The sequence below is a fragment of the Narcine bancroftii genome, chromosome 3 (genome assembly GCF_036971445.1).
Source record: "Narcine bancroftii isolate sNarBan1 chromosome 3, sNarBan1.hap1, whole genome shotgun sequence".
Classification (NCBI taxonomy): Eukaryota; Metazoa; Chordata; class Chondrichthyes; order Torpediniformes; family Narcinidae; genus Narcine; species Narcine bancroftii.
Genome location: NC_091471.1, coordinates 15,104,098 through 15,128,458, shown reverse-complemented (window position 1 = coordinate 15,128,458; position 24,361 = coordinate 15,104,098). Strand labels below are relative to the sequence as shown.

At 40.2% G+C, this 24,361-nt stretch overlaps 1 protein-coding gene across 7 annotated transcripts in view; it reads left to right on the top strand.

Moving 5' to 3' along the window:
* dnaaf9 (dynein axonemal assembly factor 9) overlaps positions 1-23,718 on the top strand; it is a 194,391-nt gene extending 170,673 nt beyond the window's left edge. For all 7 annotated transcript variants that reach the window (XM_069923517.1, XM_069923521.1, XM_069923518.1 and 4 more), the window contains 12 exons: positions 2,104-2,192; positions 3,660-3,818; positions 4,219-4,344; positions 6,644-6,681; positions 7,487-7,622; positions 8,035-8,121; positions 8,586-8,692; positions 12,783-12,857; positions 15,012-15,214; positions 15,379-15,444; positions 17,304-17,397; positions 23,502-23,718. In XM_069923517.1, coding sequence (XP_069779618.1) covers positions 2,104-2,192; positions 3,660-3,818; positions 4,219-4,344; positions 6,644-6,681; positions 7,487-7,622; positions 8,035-8,121; positions 8,586-8,692; positions 12,783-12,857; positions 15,012-15,214; positions 15,379-15,444; positions 17,304-17,397; positions 23,502-23,608 — 1,287 coding nt within the window. In that variant the 3' untranslated portion in view covers positions 23,609-23,718. The remainder of the gene's footprint in view (positions 1-2,103; positions 2,193-3,659; positions 3,819-4,218; positions 4,345-6,643; positions 6,682-7,486; positions 7,623-8,034; positions 8,122-8,585; positions 8,693-12,782; positions 12,858-15,011; positions 15,215-15,378; positions 15,445-17,303; positions 17,398-23,501) is intronic.
* Positions 23,719-24,361: the final 643 nt, after the last annotated feature.

Below are 24,361 nucleotides of genomic sequence, written 5' to 3'. Positions count from 1 at the left end.
GGGGCAAGGACCTGCAGCGGGAGCTCGGATGGGCAGGCTATTGGGGTGTCGGGCCATCTACAACGAGTTGGACGTTTGTACTCTGTTTTTCCACTGGCACCTATAAAGTAATGATTCCCTAGGGTTCTACTAATTACTGACATAAAATATTCAAGTATTAGTTGTGCCTGGATTGCATTGGGCTATGTTTGGCACCAAACACAAGCTTTAGTGTGCAGATGATCTCTGTGGAAAAAAAATTTGGTTTTCAGAATTTTGGATAAAAGATTGCGTACCTGTAGTTTCAGGCCCATCACCACTGAAATGACAGTTGCATTTATAAATTCCAAATTTAACACATCGTGAATTCTAATCTGTGCCCTCCTCGAATCTTTGCAATGGTATCATTATTCAAATTGGCACTTAATTTCACATCTTCAGCAAACAAGGAAATGTTGGATTTGATCCCCTCTACCAGCTGATACTGGTTTGTCAGTATTTCGGGCCAAAGGATGGTGCTCTGTAGCATCTCACTAGATCAGATTCCCTATTGGCAAAGGACGTGTTTATTCTTCACCCTTGTTTCCCTTCTCAATGTGTGTTAGTGGTTTACCATTTTTTAGCAGTTTCCTCGATGAGATATTATTGACAGCCTGCTGTAAATTCCCTTCAGAACTTTATTGGGATTTTCAAATGCAATTTCTGTTTCCATCATATTAATTTGTGTGTTTTGGTATCATATTTTAATGCTGATTCTAGCACTAGTATTAATAAGTTAACAGGTTAGGTGTTTTCTATCCCTGTCCCTCCTTCCTTAATTGGGACGTCACATATATCTTTCTCCATATTACACAGAAGCAAACAATGTGCAAGATGATGATCAGTTTTCAAGCTCCCTCAAAAAAAGACATTCTCAACTTATTGTTGGCTTTGGCCCCCTTTGGACTCTGGACAAAGTTTATGGGCCCCCTTCCCTGTAAAGCAGTCAAGTTTTGGTTTTTTCCATGCTTCTCTCCAACTGACTACATAAAAAATTTTGGTACATGAAGTGAAAAGAAAACAAGGCTTTTACTAAATGTTTTATGGGACCTGATTGGGGGATGAGTGGTGGGAAATGAGAGGGCCCCTGCTGCAAATGGCTGCTCTATAACTATCTTGATTAAAACTCTGGGATTTAGATCATGAGGTCCATGTGACCTGTACAACATCAACCTCAGGTTATTTTCTGGGAAGCAACAAATTTGGCAGTTTCCAACCTTGATAGGTGAGATCTTGTAATCCTGCCTTTCTGATTAGGTTTACTGTTCTTTTGCATTTTATTTTTTCGACTGGACCAACATTTCATGAGAGATAGGTTTAATTTTCAACTTTAGTTATAGAAAATAAAATCTTATGTCCTCTTCATTTTCTTTCGATTCCTAGAAATTATTCTGTGCAACACTGGTATATGCAGTGGTTTGGACCATAGTGCTTTCTCAACTCCACTACTGAAGAGATGAAAAGCACACAAAAGCCATGAAATGTGCAGTGTTTTGACTGCGTTAATATCCATTACTGTAACTCAGTGTTACGAAAGAGTTGTGTTCCTTGGAAAGTGTCCATATCATCATTTTATGCAACACAAACCCTTTATTTACAATTGAATTCCATGTTATAAGTTAAAATGCAGGATAGGAAACTTTCCTCTCAACAGTGCTGCCTCCATTAGTGTGCAATCTACAGGCAAGAGAATTTTGATTGTGTTACAAGTAGAAATATCAATAGAAGAGGTTGCCTTGCAAGTTTCCAAAGCAAATGCCTTAACTGGTCTCCACTATTAACGGCAGCTTACAGTCCTTGTCCTTTGTGAATTCTTTCAATTGCCCATGCACATTGTCTTTTTTTCACACAATTCTGTAAGAGTACATTTTTATTCCATAAGTTAATTTTTAGATGTAAATTCCTTAAAAGTAAATTGTAGTTACTTGAACTGTCATAATGGACTGGTTTGGGGAAGGGGGCGGGGCGGGGGTGGGGTTTAGCACATTGCATTTTGCTTCAATTACTCTGAAATAATATTGCAGTTTCTTTTTAGATGTTAACACATTTGTTCACATCAATTAATTTCTTCTGCATTTATTCCAGATGGTGATCACAATTATTGCAGGTCTACCTGGCAGTTACAAAGAAGAACTTGGTAGCTACATTGTTAATTTGAATCAAGAGCATGGAAGGTCAGTAATTTCTTTATTTTTAAATAGTTTTATTGAGTTTAACAAAAACCCTTTACACAAAGTAAACTAATAATTACCATAAATCAAATCATATACATCTCATATATCAATTGTAAATTGATTACACAACTTACTTCATTCAGAACATCAAATTATATTATAATAATTAAAGAATTAAATCATAACTTATACTATGTACAAAAATAATATTGAATACAACAATTATGCAAATAATACACGTAAAATACCCTCATATAAGGGTATTCTACTTCTCTGATGTGATCCTGTTGTTTTCTGATGTGATCCATGATCTGTAGCTTAAAAAGGAGAAAAAAGCAAGGAAAAAATTATCCCTACTAATATACCCTGTCCTTCTAAACAAGGTTCACTGTATATATTGTAAATATGAATCAAATAATGGCCCACAAACACCTGACAAGAAATCCTCAGAGCATCCACACCATTTAAATCCTCAAATTATGATGATAATCCATAAATGGGCCCCACATCTTATCAAATTCAGACTTTGCATCTTTAATGTTGTATCTAATTTTTTTCCAAATTTGAATAAGACATGATATCATGTAACCATTGAAAGTGAGTGTGTGAAACTTTATCTTTCCACTTCATCAAAATTGCTTGTCTAGCTATCAACGAAGCAAAAGAACGGAATCTCTTCCGGGTTGAGGACAGAGATATATCCTCTTCTCGAGAAAAAACAAATAAAACCAGTAATTTAAATGATTTGTTAGCATTTTTTAAAGTTTAACTTTAATGCTTTTTATAAATGTTTTACAAAAATACTTGATAAACTTTCATGTTCATAATCATTCCTCAGATGTTGCTTTGCTCTATCAACAGTTACCAAGATGCATATAATATACATTAAGTTCACATATCACTTCAAGTGATTAAATGAGTTTACACATCAAGTAGGAAGGCTGTTTTATTGTGTATAAGACGGGAGTTTTTCAAAATATCTGAAGTAAAATCTACTATTCGTTTGATTATGTATTGTGCATGGGAGGTTATTTTATGAAATTAAGCATTAAACAACAAAATGCAGATAATGTGAACCCAGAAAGAACTCAACTGGTCAAGCACCATTTGTAGAGAGAGAAATAGTTAATATTTCAATTCAATGATTTTCAATTTTTGTTTCATTGTGCTCCACTTGTCTTCTAGATTGTATTAGCTGAGCATTGTTTTCTATTTCAAAATGCATGGCATTAAAGTGAACTATGTAATCATGTTAAAAGGTAATATTGTTGGAAGGAATTTATAAGTTGAAATGGATACAGTTTCTATCAGTAATTTTTTAAAAAGTTAAAAATGAACGTTTGTCAGTATTATAAAATTAAGTAGAAGTAACAAACACAGTGTAACTGTGTACATAATAATCATCTGACATCTCGGTATCAGAACTATTATGTTCCTGTCATACCTAATTATTGTCTTTTATTACAGGTGGTCAGTTTACCGACAGATGCCAGATAACTGTGAGCCATTCAATTACAGTCAAATCCACCATTTTCTTTCAAGTGTTTTGGAAACATTGCGGAATAGAACTGTTCGCCAGTCTGTATACTCACGAAGGAGGATGAGATTATTGATTGTTACACCAGGGTGAGTGTAATTCATGGTAGCTAGAATGCAGCAAATTCTACTGTCAGCATATTTCGAGATAGGTTTTGGTGGGGCAATGTTGGGATGTGATTTTTGTTTTTAATGGATGAAATTATGTAAATGAAACCTTTTTTTCCCCTGCTATATTGATAATCAATTGTACATCCATCAGTTATGAAGATTAATAGATGGGTAGTATTTGATTGGCTCTAGAACCCCAACAAAAGATTGAAGTTCTGTCTACTGAGCCCATGTAAACTTTACAGTTGTTTCTTGTTTATACTCCTGATTGTTGTCTAATAATATCCTGAATAAATTCCAACTTACTTACAAACTGAAGCATGTTTTGTTTGTTGCTGAAAAAATAATTTTGAATCAATGCACACAATTAATCTTGTAGATACACAGATGTTATTGATGTTGTGCAAGCTATACAGACACATCCAGACCCTGAGGTTCAGTCTACATTTGTCATTGGTGCTGTCACAACCTGTATTGACCCACAGAGCTCAACTCTGGAACACAGGTACCACAGGCAGTTTAACTAATCTATTAATATTTCAAATAACATTGATATTTGTTGTCTTTTTCATTTTGTTTTAAGTTCATAACAAGGAATAGCAGGAGAAGACAATATGGCTTCTCAAGTCGGCCCCTATTTAGTAAAATCATGAGTAGTCCTCCACATCAGTGTGTTTTCCACTCTGTAATCACTTGACTTCATCCAAAAATTTCTACCTGCAAAGGATGATTGGGAGAGGGTGTCTGCAGGTAAGGGTGTCTGGCAAGTTTAAGACTTTTAAATAGGGACAGTTTGAGGCTGACAGGTTTCTGCTAGAGTGAAGGGCAAGGCTGGAAGGATGAGAGAATCCTGAGTGATGAAGAATATTGAGGTTATGGCCAGCAAAAGGAAAAAAGGCATGTTTCAGATGCAGTCATCTGGGATCAAGCAAATCAATTTTGGAGTTCACTTTGGAACTAAAGGGGGACCATGAGCTATATTGGCAGAAAAGGTAAAGGAAAATCCTAAAATATTTGATGTGTATTTGGAGCGGAAGGTCCGCTTGAGAATCAAGGCAGAAATCTATGTGTGGCTGTGCGAGGTGGTGAGGTCTTAAATGGACATGGAAGCTGGTAAGTTCAGAGAATAGAACAGTACTATCCTCAGATATATTGACATTACAAAGGAGAGGGTGTTGGCAACAATGCACAAGCTGCTAAAGTCTCGAGAAAACAATGAAAAATCAAAAGAACTTAGTGGGTCTCAATTATGGGTCCCAACCGGAAATGATGACTGGCCAATTTTACCCTTGGATGCTACCTTGCCTGCTGAGTCTTCATGTGGATGAAGGTGGATAATTCTTAAGAATCTAACTAAGGATATTCTTAAATTTAAATTTTGATAAACAGCATGGTAATAGGCCATTTTAGCCCACGGGTCCGTACTGCCCAATTACACCCAATTAACCTACATCCCCAGTATGTTTCGAACAGTGGAAGGAAACCGGAGACATGGGGAAAACGTACAAACACCTTGCAGACAATACAAGACTCAAAGCCCGGTCCTGATAGCAGGCACTGTAAAAGTGTTGCACTAACCGGTACGCCAACTGTGCCGCCCTTCTTGCGGAAGCACGGATAGAGGCAGTTGAAGCCTTGGCAGAGATTTTTGTAATTTTATTGTCCCTGAGTATGAAAGACTGGATAATGGCTAATGATGCACTTTTATTTAAGAAAGGCATGTTCCAAGGAGAATCCAGTGAAGCCAGTGATGGGAACATTAGTGGAAGGGATTCTGAGAGGATTTATTTGCATTTGAATGCACTGTTTTGGATAGAAAGTATGGCTAACTGGAGATCAAGTCTCACAAATTTGATTGAATTGTTTGAGGAAGTGACCAAGAGGTTTGACAAGGGCAGGGTGGACTTTGATCTTTGACGAGGTGCCACATGATAGTCTAGTCCAGAAGATTAGAATTCATGAGATCCAGGGTTAGATAGCAAATTGGATATGAAATGGACTCTGGTAAGAGGCAGAGAGTGGTTGTGGAGTGTTGCTTTTCAGATTGGGGACTTGTAACCACTGGTGTGTTAAAAGGATTGATGCATAATGGGTTCCCTATTGTGCATTATATATTAATGATTTGGAAGAGAATGTATATGATATTATTTGTAAGTTTACAGATGACACCCAAACTAGTGGTCAGTGGGCAGCAAATCTCTTGGAAAATGAACTTAAATTAAGTGTGGGAGGTCAAAAGCAGAGAAGTCAGGGTAGGAATCTGATTTGAGAATTGAAGTAGCAGGTAGTTGGATCTACGGACACCTTTCCAAGTTGAGCAGAAGTATTCTGGGAAGTGATCGCTTGATCTGTGTTTGGTAAATTGAGGCAGCGAAAGCCACATCATAAACATTGAATCAAAAGAAATACACTTTGAAAGATTGATTCGGACCTTGGATAGTGAAAATGGAAGGGTAAAGGCAGTTTGTAAGCTCTGTCATTTCTGCTCCCTACATTTAAAAAAAACAGACTTGTGCCAGTTAATTAGAATGATTTGAATATCCTTCATTTCCACAAGATGTGAATAAGTTCAACATTTTGTACTTTACAGTAAGCCATGATTGTGATCGCAGTAAACAGTTCAAGCTTGAACAAAACAATAGCCTTCAATGTTGTCATTCATAAAGATAGCAGATCACTTTCTATGACTTGGCAAATTTCCAGATTTTGCTTAGAGATTGTTCAGTAACTGAGCCATACACATTTTACTGGTATCAGTTGAATTATTACATGTTGTTTTAATAAAACTTTTGTTTTTTTTCCAGGTTACTTTTCCCAAAACTTTTGGACCAATGCTCTCAAGGTATTTAGAATTAAAATAAAGACTGTATCTATTGTTGAAAATTTTCCCTTTTGCTCTTCTGCAGTCCTGTGGAACTTTTTGTTAATGTAGCTGAAAAGTTTTGAGATTATGTCGATAGATAGATGTATTGCTAGCTTTGTTGCTTTTTCTGAACTGTTTTGAGACAATCAGACTGGTACTTTTATAGATTTTGCTTGGAGTCATAGCAGACAGCACATTGTTAAAACCCAGTTTCTTGATAAACTGATCTCACCCGTTTGTGTGTTCGTTCTTTAGTAATAGACTTTATTGTTGAGTTCTGGTTTGAGCAACAGAAATGATACAGTCGGATCCAGGTATCAAAATTCTTTCTTGCCTTTGGCAGTACACTAAGACAGTTTAGCGGAGTTGAACAATTCATGGAATCATTTAAAATTGCAGAATAGGACCCATCATGTATGTGTGGGCCAGAAAAGGAGTTTTTCTAGTTGCATCCATTTTAATTGCTTGTTTTCTAACCTTGAGTTGCAATTTATCATACATCTTTTAAATGTGATGGTTTCATCCACCATCCTCCAAAATACCCTCTATTTCTTTCATCAAGATCTTGTTACCAAGTAAAACCTGGGCTCCTCTGAATCTAATAGGTTGATTCTGCCTTTAATTTTACCTTGAATGCATATAGTTGGAATGAGGTGAGTTCGGGAAGGTGGTTTAATATAAGATGGTGAGTCAAATTTTTGAAAGTGAAAGGCAATTTAGACAGAATAAGATATTAATTTTCATTTAATCTTTAGTTTCAATTTTTCACTCCCTTTTTTTGCAGGAGTGGTCAGCAATGTTGTTTTCACAAGCTTGACCTCTGAGCAAAGGCATCCATTCCTGGTACATCTGCAGAAGTTAATTCGTGTGGCAAACCCCAATATTGCATTCATTCTTGCAGAAAGGGGAGCAGTGACAAGGTATTAAAGTCAGCATTGATTTAAAATGATGTATTGTAGTAAAATGTTGAACATTTAGAAATCTATAAAAATAACAACAAACAAAAATGTATCAGCCCACTTGCTGCCTGTTACTAATTTGGAATTTATCTCTTTATTTCTTTGGCCCATTAGAAGAGTATTATCAAAGCTGTTTGACATTGATGAAAGACAGCTATAAAATTGTGTCCAAAAGAAGGATAAAGAGAGCAAGATGTTTTAGATACCTGTTAGTGACAATAGATGGATACAAATATTACATATGATTCAGATGCTTTATATCCGGTGAAAACTTTAAAAAAACTATTGCTTGAATTTGTCATCTCTCAAACAAATAAAGCAACATCTGCTGTCTATAAAATTTCCTTTTACATTTTATCCCCACAAAATTTAGGAATGCTGATGTTGAAATGATTCTCTCTGGAAGCAGTTTCTCTGAACCTGTTATGTTGAGAACACGTTATTTGATGTTTCCTGGCTGGTAAGTTTTTCCACAACATGATTTTTATGCTGCTTTTTTCAAGCAAACAAGAAACATTTTAAGACACAGATTTCACTGATAATCTCATTTTTAGTATTAATTCTTTGATATTTTCTTTGATTCATTCAAATTATTTAGTGCTAAAGCGAATGGAAATTTTTCAAAAAGATAAGGTAACTAGGATGAGGAGATTCTCAGGTTATCAAATGTAGTAGCCTAGAAACAATGCTGGATAAACTTAGCAGGTCAAACAGGGTACTTTATATAGTAAAGAAAAAGATAACTAACCAACGTTTCGGGCTTGAGCCTTCAAGGTATATTAGTACACCTATTCATGAACTCTAACTTTGCAGCGTTAAGATGGAGAAAGCTTTATTTAGCAAAGGGAGAAGGATTTTTAAAGAAAATTCAATGTTCATGAACATTTTAAAAATAAATGTATTCTTTAATTATGTTTCACCTAGGTGGAATGGAAAATTCAGATCAGGACCAGTTTTCCCACAAATGACTCAGATCTGCATTCGGTTCAACCGACCAATTGATAAAGCCAGATTTGTGACAAAGTGTAAAGGTACATAAATTTTATAGTGAGTTGTAATTTTTTTATTTTGCCAAATTTAAACTGGATACTTTAAGGCAGGGCAGTACAAAGATGAAAAAAGAAATTAAATGAAAATAAGGAACTTGGGATAGTTCAGTCAAACTATCAATGTAATTCTTATAGAATACAAAGGAGTTTTAATGGTATGGTATGAATCGTGATCTAGTTTCATGCCTTGGAAATATTTATGTGAGAATGCATTAATATGGCTGATGTAACTAACAGGATTTGTGATTAACTGAAGAACTTATTTTTAACTCTCCCAATCTATTCAACTATAGCAAACCTGCTGTTGCTTTACTTCCCTTCTTTGGCTTGGCTTCGCGGACGAAGATTTATGGAGGGGTAATGTCCACGTCACCTGCAGGCTCGTTTGTGGCTGACAAGTCCGATGCGGGACAGGCAGACACGGTTGCAGGGGAAAATTGGTGGGTTGGGGTTGGGTGTTGGGTTTTTCCTCCTTTGTCTTTTGTCAGTGAGGTGGGCTCTGCGGTCTTCTTCAAAGGAGGTTGCTGCCCGCCGAACTGTGAGGCGCCAAGATGCATGGTTTGAGGCAATATCAGCCCACTGGCGTTGGTCAATGTGGCAGGCACCAAGAGATTTCTTTAGGCAGTCCTTGTACCTCTTCTTTGGTGCACCTCTGACATGATGGCCAGTGGAGAGCTCGCCATATAACACGATCTTGGGATGGCGATGGTCCTCCATTCTGGAGACGTGACCTACCCAGCGCAGTTGGATCTTCAACAGCGTGGATTCGATGCTGTCGGCCTCTGCCATCTCGAGTACTTCGATGTTAGGGATGAAGTCGCTCCAATGAATGTTGAGGATGGAGCGGAGACAACGCTGGTGGAAGTGTTGTGATGCTGGTAGAGGACCCATGATTCGGAGCCGAACAGGAGTGTGGGTATGACAACGGCTCTGTATACGCTTATCTTTGTGAGGTTTTTCAGTTGGTTGTTTTTCCAGACTCTTTTGTGTAGTCTTCCAAAGGCGCTATTTGCCTTGGCGAGTCTGTTGTCTATCTCGTTGTCGATCCTTGCATCTGATGAAATGGTGCAGCCAAGATAGGTAAACTGGTTGACCGTTTTGAGTTTTGTGTGCCCGATGGAGATGTGGGGGGGCTGGTAGTCATGGTGGGGAGATGGCTGATGGAGGACCTTCAGGCTGACTTCCAGGCCAAACATTTTGGCAGTTTCCGCAATACAGGACGTCAAGCGCTGAAGAGCTACTTACAACAATAAATTATGAATGGGCTGATTGTTCAGATATGTCTGAATCTACGCAGAATGGAACATTGTCAGAATTGAAGAAGTTAATATGTGAGTTGTATAATTTCACAACACAAAAAGCAGATTCTTTGGCCCAATTTGTCCAGACCAACTAAGTGGTCTGCCTAAGATAGTCCTATTTGCTTGCATTTAGCCCGCAACACTAAACCTTTTCTACATAAGTACCTGTTTAAATGTTTTATTACAATTGTTTTCACCATCACTATTTTCCCTGGCAGCTCCTTCCACAAACCCATCACCCTCTGTGGAAAAGGTGTAGCTTGGGTCCTGTTTTAATCTTTACTTAAATGTATGGCCTTGAGTTAACCTTCACGACATTGAAAATAAAGATGAAGGTGATTTATCTTATCTATGGCCCTCATGATTTTATATCCCTCCATAAGGTCACCACTCAGCCTCATACGCTCCAGGGAGTAAAATCCTGGTTTCTCTCACTTCTCCACCAACTCCAGTAAAATAATAACAGAATTAGACCATTGAGTCTATTCTGTCATTCAAATCATGGCTGATTTCTTTTTAATACCATTCTCCTGCCTTCTCCCCATAACCTTTGATGCCCTTATTAATTAAGAACATATCAGCCTCTGTTTTAAATGCAGTCAATGATGTCCTGCACAGCCATCTATGGCAACAGATTCACCACCCACTGGCTAAAGAAATCTCATCCCTGTTTTAAAGGGACATCCTTCTGGTCCTAGACCCTTCCACCACTTCTCCATGTCTATTCTATCTATCCCTTTTAATATTCGGTATGTTTCAATGAAATTCTTCCCCCACCCAGCCTTCTAAACTTCTAAACTTGAGTGAGGACAGGCCAAGAGCCAACAAATGCTCCTCAAATGTTAACCCTCTCATTTCTAGGATCATTCTTGTAACCTTCCAATGGACCCTCTCCAACGCCAGCACACCCTTCCTTAGGTAATGGGGCCCAAAACTGCTCTCAATATCTGGAATGTGGTCTGTTCAATGCCTTGTGAAGCCTTGGCATGATGTTTTTGCCTTTATATTCTTATCCTCTTTAAATAAATGCTAACACTGCATTTACCTCCCTTACTACTAACTCAACCTGCTAGTTAATCTTTGGGGGAATCCTGAATAAGGCCTCCCTAAGTCCAATAAGCTTTCTGAATACTTTCCCCATTTAATAAATAATTACATTATTCCTGCTACCAATGTACATGACCATGCAAATCCTTATGCTTATTTTATTTTGACAATTCTCCTTAGCCAGACCTGTTAATTACTACTCTTTGTTCCCCATTACCACTTCTTAGCGTCATTTTCCAGCAATCCAATGTCCACTCTTGTCTTTCTTTTACTCTTCATCTATCTGAAAAATCTTTTAATGAACTCTTTTATTGACTAGCTTATTTTCATATTTCTCTTTTCCCTTTTTTCTGCTTTTCGATTGGGTTTTAAAAGCTACCCAGTCCTCTTGTACCCACTAATTTTTGTAATACTGCATGCCCATTCTTTTGCTTTTATGCTGTCTTTATCCCCTTTTATACTTGCAACCCACTAAATTGGCTGTTCAGTATCTCAGGATACAAATTGTATTTTTGCTTTTCATGCTTGACCACTCTTAACTGGGACACTGTACGTGTTCCCACTTTCAAGGAGCCATTCCAGGGGTAGGACTGTTCTCCCTTCTACTGGTGACATCCTGACGCATCGAGTGATGGTGGACCTGATCAATGTATTATGATTGTGTATTTAAACAAAATTAATCATGCCTTATTATAACATAATTAAGCTTTATGTACACCATAGTATGAGCCCCTCAGTCCCTGTGGTTGTTGTGCCAACCTGTATAAACCTTTATAAAGGACCGCAGGAAAGTGTTAGCAATAAATAGCAATAGTGGACAATTTTTAAACACCCTGGTAATGTCGGTAGCGCTATTGTGCATAATTTAAACTGCGTAGAGAAAATTGGTAGTGCTATAGCGCACAATATAGAAATACCATGGGAAGTAGTGATGGTGGACCTGCCCTCCCTGAATGCCATGCATCCGAGAAAGGGCTGTATGCACAGCTCCATGCACAGAGTACTCATGGAGGGGTTTCTATGTGGCATGGCATTCTGGGAAGTCAGGTCTGCCATCATTTATTTTTCTTTTGGTCTTTATAAATTGTGTGCTATAGCACTACCAACTTTCCCAGGCTGTTTAAAAAATTGTTTCCTCTCTTTCTCTCTCACGATTTTGTGCCATTCTATATCAACCAGTGGTTCTCAATCTTTTTCTTTCCACACAAATACCACTTTAAGTAATCCCTATGCCATTGGTGCTATGTGATTAGTAAGGGATTGCTTAAAGTGGTAGGTGAGTGGGAAGGGAAGGTTGAGAATCACCACTCGAGAAGTGGTGCTTGAGAAAAATTGTCATTGGCCCATTTCCTTTAGAGATATGAAATTGTGCACATAACGAGTCAATTAGCTACGATTAAAATAATGGTTTTCAAACTTTTTCTTTGGACCCATATGCCACCTTAAGCAATCCCTTACTCATCACAGATTAGTAATCACTAATCACCTATGGCATAAAGAATACTTAAGGTGGTATGTGAGTGGAAAGAAAAAGGTTGAGAACCACCCTGAACCACTAAACCTACTCATCAATCTAAATGTTCTCTAACTCACACCCATAACCCTCTATTTTTCTTACATCTTTGTGTCTGACTAAGAGGCTTTTACATGTCCTGTTGTAATCTCAAAAGCAAAGCTAACTTTCAGTATTAAGTAACCTTGACCTGTTTTATTTGTCTGTACAGCACTAAGAAACACATTGAAATCAAGTCCATTCCGTGGAAATATTTATCATATTCGAGCTAAGCTGAAATTTTCAGGTATACAATTTTGTGAATTTTATTTCCATTGCCATCTTGCACTTTTCATTTACTTGTCAGTGTCCCCCACACTGACTGACTGAGCTGTTAACTCTCTCTCTTTTCCAACTGAAACTCCAAATAAAAAGCATGTGACTCATGACTTGCAAAGCCCCCACCTTCTCCAGCAAACAACAGGAGTTCTTTCTTCTTCTCAAGTTGTTATCTTAGGTAAACAATCCAGAATTGACCTTTCTGTGAGCACTTTGCAGAAAGGGTACTGACAGCATGACTCCAGCCAGACAATGGTCAAGCATTTTACCACCTACTTGTGAAAGGGGCTTATATTCTCCAGAGATCCTGAAATGTGGATTCTTCAGTCTTTCAAATAAGATCTGTTTTAAAATGTGTGTATGTATGTGACCTACTCTAAATCTTATAAATTCTCCCCAAATATTAATATTGTTACAATACTCTTTCTCTAATTCCACCCTGAACTAGCAAATGACTCCAGCTTTTCATTTTTTCTGATCCTCGGATATTAAATATCCTTGGATATTTGGACCCTTCGATGATGGGTAGCCAGATGTCATGGTCCACATTGGTATCAGTGACATAGATGACATCTTGAAGAAGGAATGTAGGGAGTTAGGAAAGAAGCTAAAAAGCAGGACTTCTTGGGTGGGGGATTGCTGCCTATGCCACGCGCCAGTGAGGGTAGGAATAGGAAGCTATGACAGGTGAATACAGGACTAAAGAGTTGGTGCAGAGGTTCAGATTTGTGAATCATGGGGATCTCTTCTGGGGAAGGTGTGACCTGTACAAAGAGAATGGGCTTCATCTGAACTGGAGAGATTTGCTTGCGATATTGGGGAGGGTTTAAATCTGTTTGACAGGAGGCTGGGAACCAGAATGTGAGTGCAGAGAATAGGGTGAAAGGTGGAAAAATATGTTGTGGGTTTGTGAGGAAGGACGAGCAGGGAATGAAGCATAAATGTAGTCAGTTGGTGGGTTTGAAATGTGTCTATTCCTGTGCAAGTAGTATTAGAAATGAACATGGATCAGTATGTGGAATTACGATGTTGTGGTCGTTACAGAGTCTTAGCTGGAGGAAGGAGAACACCCCGAAAGCACCACACAACAAGGTGTGTGGGATGCTTGACTTCATTGGGTAGAGCATTGAGTATTAAAATTTGGAGGTCATGTTGTGCCAGATACAACTTTGTTTGGGCTGCACTTTGTGTGTTTTGTTCAATTCTGGTTGCCATATTTTATGAAGGATGTGGAGGCTTTTGAAAAGATACAGAAAATGGACTGACGAGGATAATTCTTGGATTAGAGAGTTTGAGCTTTCAGGAGAGGGGTTAGACAAACTTGGGTTGATTTTCTCTGGAATGTCAAAGTCTGAGGGAAGGTCCAGTAGAAGTTTATAAAATTATGAGAAGCATAGGTAGGTTAGACAATCGTAATCTTTTTCCCCAGAATAAAAATGTTAATACAGAAGGATATGTGTTCAACTTGGGACGGGGAATGTTTAAAAGAGATGTGTGGGCAACTTAATTTTTACACAGAGAGTGATAGGTGCATGAAATGGGTTCCCGGGGTAATGGTGGAAGCAGCCGTAATAGTAGTGTTTAAGACGCTTCCAGATAGACACATGAATACACAGGGAATGGGGATATGGATCATTTGCAGGCATATTTAGTTCATTGATGGGGCCCTCATTTGAAAACAGATGTGGAGGAATTTCTTAAGCCAGAGTGGTGAACCTCTGACGTTTTCTAACATGGGAAGCTGTGGAGGTCACGTTGTTGGGTGTATTTAAGGCAGAAATTGTTACTTATCAGAAGAGTCAGGATATCAAAGGTTATGGGAGAAGGCAGTGGAGTGGGGCTGAGTGGGAGAATGGATCAGCTTATGATGGGATGACAGTGTAAACTCGATGGGCTGAATGGCCTACCTCAGATCCTATAATCTTACGGTCAGGTGTTCAACATAGACAGGCTGAAAGGCCTCTTCCTGTGCTGTACTTTCTATATTCTGTGATTATTTTATGTTGATGGTAGAAAGTATTATTTTTCTTTGTGGCCTCAAGTTTATCATATTCTCAATAGATCACAAATTGGAATTTTCTTGTCCAAATCTTTGTTGTTCTTGTATTGATGCTTTTTTTAGATTCTGAGAAAACATTTCAAATTTGCCACAACACCCAGACTAATGTATTCTCTGCGCAACCCTTGGAAGATGGCCCTTCTCCACCTCCTGTGCAAGATGAGAAGAGGAGTAGTGGGAAATCTCTGGACAATTTTGTTGTGTTCATTGGCTGTATGCTGAAAGAGGAGTCAATGAAGGATTGGCTGCGACAGTGTGCAAGACAGGTAGAGATTTGTAAACAAATGCATTTGTTGTCTTATTAATCCCCAATCAATTAATAATCTCATTTATGTATAGTTATATTAATAAGCTTTAAAATGTATTAGATTTGTACCTATATACTTGTATAACTTTTCTAATGAAACCGTGAATTGTTTTCCCACTGTAGAAACTACCGAAGAAATCCCTCAAGACATTTGAAACCCTCACCAAACAGGAAATTAACAATATCCATGTAAGTACGACTGACTAAGATTTTCCATTTGGTAGTGATAGAATCAGAACTGTAGATGAAGTTGAACTTAGTTTTCAGACTGCTGAAGACCTCAGTCGGTTGACATTTTGATGCACAGTTCTGTACTTTAATTCTTAGTTGAACTATATCGAGAGAGTTAATTGATTCATAGCTCAGAGAGAAAGAGAGAGGATGTTGGTGAGCTTATTTTCACAGCTGTTGTATGCTGACTGGTAGAGCACTACAGTGATCAGGAACTTTTCCTCTCTCAATCCCAGAGTAGAAAGAGATGTTATTTGGTCCATTGTGCATGTGCTTGATCTTTGAAAGTGCTGTTTAATTTGGTCACATGATGATCAATTTTCCTTTTATTTGCCCATATTTATTGATTGATTTCTCTGTTCCCCTTGAAAGTAGTGACACAGGTCATCAACGTTCTGAAGAAGGTGTTTGGTACACATACATTCCTCAGTCAGTGCTTTGTGTGCAGAATCACAGACAATATTATAACTGCACAAGACGTTGATGCGACCACACTTGGATATTGTGTCAATCAGCTGTAGGAAAGATGTCATTAAGTTGGAAAGAGTGCTGAAAAGATTCACAAGAATGTTACTGGGACTGGGGAGCTGGATAGGGTTGTACTCGTCTTCCTGCAGTATAGGAGATTAAAGGGGAATTTTACTGAGGTTTATAAAATCATGAGGGCATTAAAATACAGGTGATCTGCTACTTAACGATAAACCCATCATAAGTGGAAAGATTGTAAGTTGAAAAAGAATACCACACCTCCCGAACATCATTGCCTAGCCTACCTTAAATGTGCTCAGACCACTTATCATAGCCTACAGCTGGGCATACCTTTTATTCCACACTGGAAAAAAACATTTTTTATCGTAAAATAAAGCGCCAGTGTACCATTCTAACTTCGAAAAATCCTAAGTCAAGACATCGTAAGTAGAGGAGTACCTGCAGTCAATGTCTTACCTTATCAATCATGACCACAAACTGTAACTGAATAAAACAACATTAAATCACTGCATTTTAATGCTGTTCCTCTCAAATAAATCAAATACCACATGTCTGCATTAATTTGTGCCTGATATTCGGATGCTTGCCAACATTTTTCCATTCCTTGATGAAGGGTTCAAGCACGAAACATCGATTCTTGTATTTTTACCTTTGCTATAGAAAGGACACTGTTTGATCTGCTGAGTTTCCCCAGCATTGTGTTTTCACTTTTACTTACTTACTGTTATTTGAATGCCCAGTGTACCAGTACTGCTATTTGAAAAGTTAGCAATTATTCTTAGCATTTTTGAGATGGACCGATTTTGAATTAATGGTTAGAGAGAAGATGATGAAGATGAACTAGAAATTGTAGATTTTCAGAAAGCATTTGGTGAAGTCACATGAGCTATAAAGGCCACAGAACAAAGTAGACTAGCAGCGTTGACCAAAAATTAGCTCAAAGACGATGCAGACAGTTGGGATCGATGGTTGCTTTTCAGACTGGAAGATTATATTCAACTACATTTCCTGATGGTATTTCTCTGACTATTGCTTTTTATATATTGTTTTAGGGTCAAGAATATAAACAATACTTAGCATAATGCTGTAGCAGCGCCACTGACCCAAGTTCAAATCTTATGCTGTCTGTAAGGAGTTTGTATGTTCTCCCCATGTCTGCACGGGTTTCTTCTGGGTGCTCCAATTTCCACCCATAAATTCCAAAGATGTATAGGATTAGTAGGTTAATTGGTCACGTGGGTATATTTGGCCAGTGTGGGCTCTGGGGCCGGAAGGGCCCCTTTAATCTGCTCTATTTAATTTTTTTTAATGTTCATTTTAATTTTCAGGTGAAACGCCATTTAGAGCTACCTCCACCTGGTTGGTTTTATAATGGGAAACAATTTGTGAACTTCTTTGGTGAAAAGAATGACTACCATCCTTGTATCCTTTTGATGGGAATACTTTAAAAATTAGTGATCTTGGATTTTGGTCAATGAATTGTTAAGGTTTATAATCTTGGATGTGTAATCTATTTGAGAGTAATTCTGGCTCAAGTTCAGATTGAAGGTAAGAATTGTTCAAAGTTCTATTTCCTGTTTGTGGCTTGTGCTCTTCAAGGATCGATAGTTTTCATTGACCTGCGTGATAGAGGAAAAAAAACGATTATCATTTGAATTAAATTTGCTCTTAGAAACTAGCTAATTTCTGTTTAACTTACAGTTGGCTCCTTTTCTGTTGAAAATTAGTTTTTTTCCCCCCCACATTGAATAAACAGTGTTTATGATGAAACAATTAACTTTTCTGAAATTAATAGTTTATTAATTATTATTAATTATTAAATCTATTATTAAATAGATGGGTTTGTAGAATATTTTTTCTTTTCCCTAAATCAGGTAAGTGCAAGGCTATTCTGCATGTTCATTTAATTAACCGGATATTTTGATGCTATCTGAAGGATCAAAGGTCCATTTATTTGCTATGTAATAATACATTAAAATGTAATATACATGATATACTTCAACTTTTGTCTGCCTTACAGCGGATAGAGAATTGTCATGAGCACAGCCCAGTTCCCCTCAGAATAGGTGAAAGAGGAGTAAAAAAATCTGTTCAGAGACATGGATTATCTATGGATTCGCCTCCAGGGCTCCCGAAGCCTCACAAACTGCAGTTAAGACCATTGGCAATTTGAGTTCCATTTTTAAATCTCTGATACCATTAGGAAACCTTCAGTTCCTGAGGCCCTTCAGGAGCCCTTTTTGCCCTTTGTACCCTATTGAATCCCGGTTCTAATACCTGGTTCCCATGAGCCAGTATCCAGCAGTCCACGGTCTCTGTGGGTCCTTTAACCGCAATTCATCAACAGCCTGTGTGGGACATTCAGCCGCTGTGTTCACCATCCTGTAGGATAGTTTCCCATGCTTCTCCTTGTCAATGGGATGGGGTAGAGATGGTCTTCCTGTTTCTCATGCCCTGCGCTGGTCTGCTACTCCTCTAAAGTCTGGAACCTCTTGTGGTACGCTGCTAAGCACTGGTGCCGCTATCTTGGAGATAGACCACCATGGTTGCTTGATTTTTTTTTTAAAAAAACACTGTCAACTCCTTTAACAGGCCATTTAAAGCTTCTATTGGAGCCAGCAGGTCGTGGAACCCTGCGGAGCAGCGCTATTTCTGCTCCCTGCTCTCCCAGGACCGCACCAGTGCTGCTGTTACAGCAGCTCTGGCAACACCTCCATTTTTCTCCTGCCACCTTTCAATAATCCTACCTGGCATTGCCTATCAGATAGCAAGTGTTACAGTGTAATATTCTGGGAAGCCCAGTCCTGGTTGTTTTGTAGAAGACCCCTTGTAGATAGCGAGGGTAGGCTGAGTGAGAAGTCAGAGGAAATGGGGGAAATTTTGAATGATTTCTTTGCCTCGGTATTCACTAGGGAAAAAAATGTTAAACCAGTTGAAGTAAAGAAAAATAATGGGGAGGTAATGAAGCATATAAGGATAACTGAGGAGGTAGTGATGGCTGTGTTGAAAAAGATAAAGGTGGATAAATCTCCGGGACCGGACAAAATATTCCCAAGGACACTCAGGGAGGCTAGTGGACAGATAGTGGGGCCATTAACAGAGATATTTAGGATGTCACTGGTCACGGGGGTAGTGCCAAAGGATTGGAGGGTGGCGCATGTGGTTCCGCTGTTTAAGAAAGGGTCCAAATGTAAACCTGGGAATTATAGGCCCGTGAGTCTGACGTCAGTGGTGGGCAAGTTGATGGAAAGTGTTCTGAGGGATGGTATTTACAAATATTTGGAGGTACAGGGATTGTTAGGGAGTAATCAGCATGGTTTTGTCAGGGGTAGATCATGCTTGACAAACCTGATTGAGTTTTTCGAGGGGGTTACAAAAAAGGTTGATGAAGGGAAAGCTGTGGATGTTGTCTATTTAGACTTTAGTAAAGCTTTTGACAAAGTTCCCCACAGGAGGTTAGGAAAAAAAGTGGAGGCATTAGGTATAAATAAGGAGGTAGTGAAATGGATTCAGCAATGGTTGGATGGGAGGTGTCAGAGAGTAGTGGTGGAAAATTGTTTGTCCAATTGGAGGCCGGTGACGAGTGGAGTTCCTCAGGGATCGGACCTGGGTCCACTATTGCTTGTTATATATATTAACGATCTGGAAGTAGGGGTGGAGAATTAGATAAGCAAGTTTGCGGATGATACAAAGATTGGTGGTGTTGTGGACAGTGAGGAAGATTCTTTCGTTGGCTTGGCTTCGCGGACGAAGATTTTTGGAGGGGGTAAAAGTCCACGTCAGCTGCAGGCTCGATTGTGGCTGACAAGTCTGATGCGGGACAGGCAGACACGGTTGCAGCGGTTGCAGGGGAAAATTGGCTGGTTGGGGTTGGGTGTTGGGTTTTTCCTCCTTTGTCTTTTGTCAGTGAGGTGGGCTCTGCGGTCTTCAAAGGAGGTTGCTGCCCGCCAAACTGTGAGGCGCCAAGATGCACGGTTTGAGGCGATATCAGCCCACTGGCGGTGGTCAATGTGGCAGGCACCAAGAGATTTCTTTAAGCAGTCCTTGTACCTCTTCTTTGGTGCACCTCTGTCACGGTGGCCAGTGGAGAGCTCGCCATATAACACGATCTTGGGATGGCGATGGTCCTCCATTCTGGAGACGTGACCCACCCAGTGCAGCTGGATCTTCAGCAGCGTGGACTCAATGCTGTCGGCCTCTGCCATCTCGAGTACTTCGATGTTAGGGATGAAGTCGCTCCGATGAATTTTGAGGATGGAGCGGAGACAACGCTGGTGGAAGCGTTCTAGGAGCCGTAGGTGATGCCGGTAGAGGACCCATGATTCGGAGCCGAACAGGAGTGTGGGTATGACAACGGCTCTGTATACGCTAATCTTTGTGAGGTTTTTCAGTTGGTTGTTTTTCCAGACTCTTTTGTGTAGTCTTCCAAAGGCGCTATTTGCCTTGGAGAGTCTGTTGTCTATCTCGTTGTCGATCCTTGCATCTGATGAAATGGTGCAGCCGAGATAGGTAAACTGGTTGACCGTTTTGAGTTTTGTGTGCCTGATGGAGACGTGGGGGGGCTGGTAGTCATGGTGGGGAGCTGGCTGATGGTGGACCTCCGTTTTCTTCAGGCTGACTTCCAGGCCAAACATTTTGGCAGTTTCCGCAAAACAGGACGTCAAGCGCTGAAGAGCTGGCTCTGAATGGGCAACTAAAGCGGCATCGTCTGCAAAGAGTAGTTCATGGACAAGTTTCTCTTGTGTCTTGGTGTGAGCTTGCAGGCGCCTCAGATTGAAGAGACTGCCTTCCGTGCGGTACCGGATGTAAACAGCGTCTTCATTGTTGAGGTCTTTCATGGCTTGGTTCAGCATCATGCTGAAGAAGATTGAAAAGAGGGTTGGTGCCAGAACACAGCCTTGCTTCACGCCGTTGTTAATGGAGAAGGGTTCAGAGAGCTCATTGCTGTATCTAACCCGACCTTGTTGGTTTTTGTGCAATTGGATAATCATGTTGAGGAACTTTGGGGGGCATCCGATGCGCTCTAGTATTTGCTAAAGCCCTTTCCTGCTCATGGTGTCGAAGGCTTTGGTGAGGTCAACAAAGGTGATGTAGTGTCCTTTGTTTTGTTCTCTGCACTTTTCTTGGAGCTGTCTGAGGGCAAAGACCATGTCAGTAGTTCCTCTCTTTGCACGAAAGCCGCACTGTGATTCTGGGAGAATATTCTCGGCGACACTAGGTATTATTCTGTTTAGGAGAATCCTAGTGAAGATTTTGCCTGCAATGGAGAGCAGCGTGATTCCCCTGTAGTTTGAGCAGTCTGATTTCTCGCCTTTGTTTTTGTACAGGGTGATGATGATGGCATCACGAAGGTCCTGAGACAGTTTTCCTTGGTCCCAACAAAGCTTGAAAAACTCATGCAGTTTGACATGCAGAGTTTTCCCGCCAGCCTTCCAGACCTCTGGGGGGATTCCATCCATACCTGCTGCTTTGCCACTTCAGGCTGTCCCTCTGCTGAAAAAGGGTGTTTGTAATGACAAGCCGCTGTTCTGCGCAGAGCTCCAACAGGAGGCGCCCATTGTCGTTGCACTTGCCGACACCATGCTTGCCCAGGATTCCTGGCCAGGTTTCTGAGTCTTTGCCGACGCGAGTGTTCAAGTCGCCAAGGATGACAACCTTGTCGGCTGTAGGGGTGCGTTGAATGAGATTGCGCAGGTCAGTGTAGAACTTGTCCTTTTCTGCTGGTTCTGCCTGGAGGGTTGAACATAGACACTGATGAGGGTGATGCGGCGCTTGTTTTGAAGGGGGAGTCGCATGGACATGATCCGGTCCGAGTGGCCTGTTGGGAGGTTTTCGAGCTTGGAGGCAATGGAGTTCTTTACCATGAAGCCTACACCTGAGAGGCGTCGTTCATCCAAAGGCTTGCCAGACCAGTAGAGTGTGTAGCCTGGCACCGCGTTCTTGGAGGCTGCCTACATCTGCCAGGCGGACTTCACTGAGAGCGGCTATGTCAATGTCAAGTCTGAGGAGTTCATGTGCAATGAGGGCAGACTGACGTTCAGGTCGGTGGCTGTCAGCCTTGTCTCGCATGGTTCTGATGTTCCAGCATGCTAACTTGAGTTTGTGAGCATCTTTTGAGGGGGAGGACGTGGAGGGGGAGGACGTGGACCTGTCCTCGGGCCTGCACAAAGGAGCTTTTAGGTGGAGTGCAGTGTGCGCAGTACTGGCCCCACCCTTTACACCCATGGTTGGTGTGCCGTGGCCAAGCAAGCTGGGACGTGGCAGCGAGGTCCTTGGGTCGTAGGTTTTATATCGGAGTGGCCTTCTCCTATGCAGTTTTCTTACCTGGGCTGGAGGGGCCTGCCTCCCCTCCTAGGTCGGCCCATACTGCCCGGACTGGGGCCGCTGCCTCCAACTCTCTGCCCGGACCGGGCCCTCCGTCTGCCTCACTCGACTGAGGCCGGGGCCTCCCCTTGCTCCTGCCCGGATTGGGGCCGCCGCCGCCTACCCTCTGCTTGGACCGGGGCCGGGGCCGCCGCTGCTCTCCCTGTGCCCGGACCGGGGCCGCCGTAGATTAAAAGGTGATTTAGGAAGGCTGGAGGTGTGGGCTGAGAAATGGCTGATGGAATTTAATACAGATAAGTGTGAGATGTTACATTTTGGAAAGACAAATCTAAATAGGTCATATGCATTAAATGGTCGGCTATTGAGATGTGCAGAGCAACAAAGGGATTTTGGAGTGATGGTAAATAGTATCCTCAAGGCTGATACTCAGGTAGATGGTGTGGTGAAGAAGGCATTTGGAATGTTGGCCTTCATAAATCGGAGTATTGAATTCAAGAGTAGGGAGGTTATGATGAAATTGTACAAGGCATTGGTGAGGCCAAATTTGGAGTACTGTGTACAGTTTTGGTCACCAAATTATAGGAAAGATATAAACAAAATAGAGAGAGTGCAGAGAAGGTTCATGAGAATGTTGACAGGATTTCAGGGTCTGAGTTCCAGGGAAAGGTTGTGCAGACTGGGGCTTTTTTCTCTGGAGTGTAGAAGATTGAGGGGGAACTTGATAGAGGTGTTTAAGATTTTAAAAGGGACAGACAGAGTAAATGTGGATAGGCTTTTTCAATTAAGAGTGGGGGAGATTCAAACTAGAGGGCATGGTTTAAGATTGAAGGGGGAAAATTATAAAGGGAACATGAGGGGAAATTTCTTTTCGCAAAAGGTGGTAGGGATGTGGAATGAGCTTCCGTCAGACGTGGTCGAGGCGGGATCATTGGTTACATTTAGGGAAAGACTGGATAGTTACATGGATAGGAGGGGACTAGAGGGGTATGGACCGGGTGCTGGTCAGTGGGACTAGGAGGGTGGGGATTTGTTACGGCATGGACTAGTAGGGCCGAACTGGCCTGTTCTGTGCTGTAAGTGGTTATATATATGGTTATATATGGTTAAAATAACCATTTTTCATCCACTGAGCAGTTAATGGTTGGATTGTAATTATGGAAAGATGACAAAGACAAATTTCCTTCATGTCGTTAAATAATCAGTGATGGACACATTCATACAAGAATATCTGTCAGAGGTCAACAAAGACATTGAGAAATACAATGCAGAAATTGAACAACGAGGGAGCCAAGACCTTTTTGAGCCATAAAGTCTGATGTGAATTACACTCAACTGGACAACAGTGCAGATAATGAACAGCTCGTCATAAGCTGAATTAGATCTGGTAAAATAAATCTTGTGCATTGAGGTGTTTCAAAAGTGTAAATCGTTTCGTAGAAAACCTGTAGGAATTTACAAATATTTATACCTGCAATCATATGCACAGATGGAATTTTCCACTGTTGATGGTAAGGTGCAAAGGGAATTCAAATCGATGCAGTTCCCAGTTAATTTTAATCCTTGGGACACTTTTAACCCACAAAATGTAAAACTTGACACTTTATTAATCTTTATGCTGCTTGAAGTGAACACAGCCTGTCCCAGAAGAAATTGAAGTTAACATTATTTGCTGTTCTTTTAAAAAAAAAGTGCAGTGCATATGACTTCAAGCTGAAATAATAAACAGGTGTAACTTGAAAGGAACACTAATACATTCGTTGTTGAAATTAATGCAAATTTTGTATTTTTTTAAATGGTAATTCCACCTTTCCAATGGCACACTGGTTTTACTTGTATTTTTCATCCAACTAGGTTGATTGGAATTCATGGTTTACTTTTCTTTCCAAAGTTGTCACTAGAATTCTGTTTAACTGATGCAAAATCTTTGATTAGCATTAATTACTCCACATAGTGGGCCCACATAATTTGGTACACCCTTCATTACAGATTTAGTTTATAAGTTGTTGACAAAGTTATAAATAGGAGTGTGGCTTCAAGAGTGAACTCATGAGCTTGACTAACA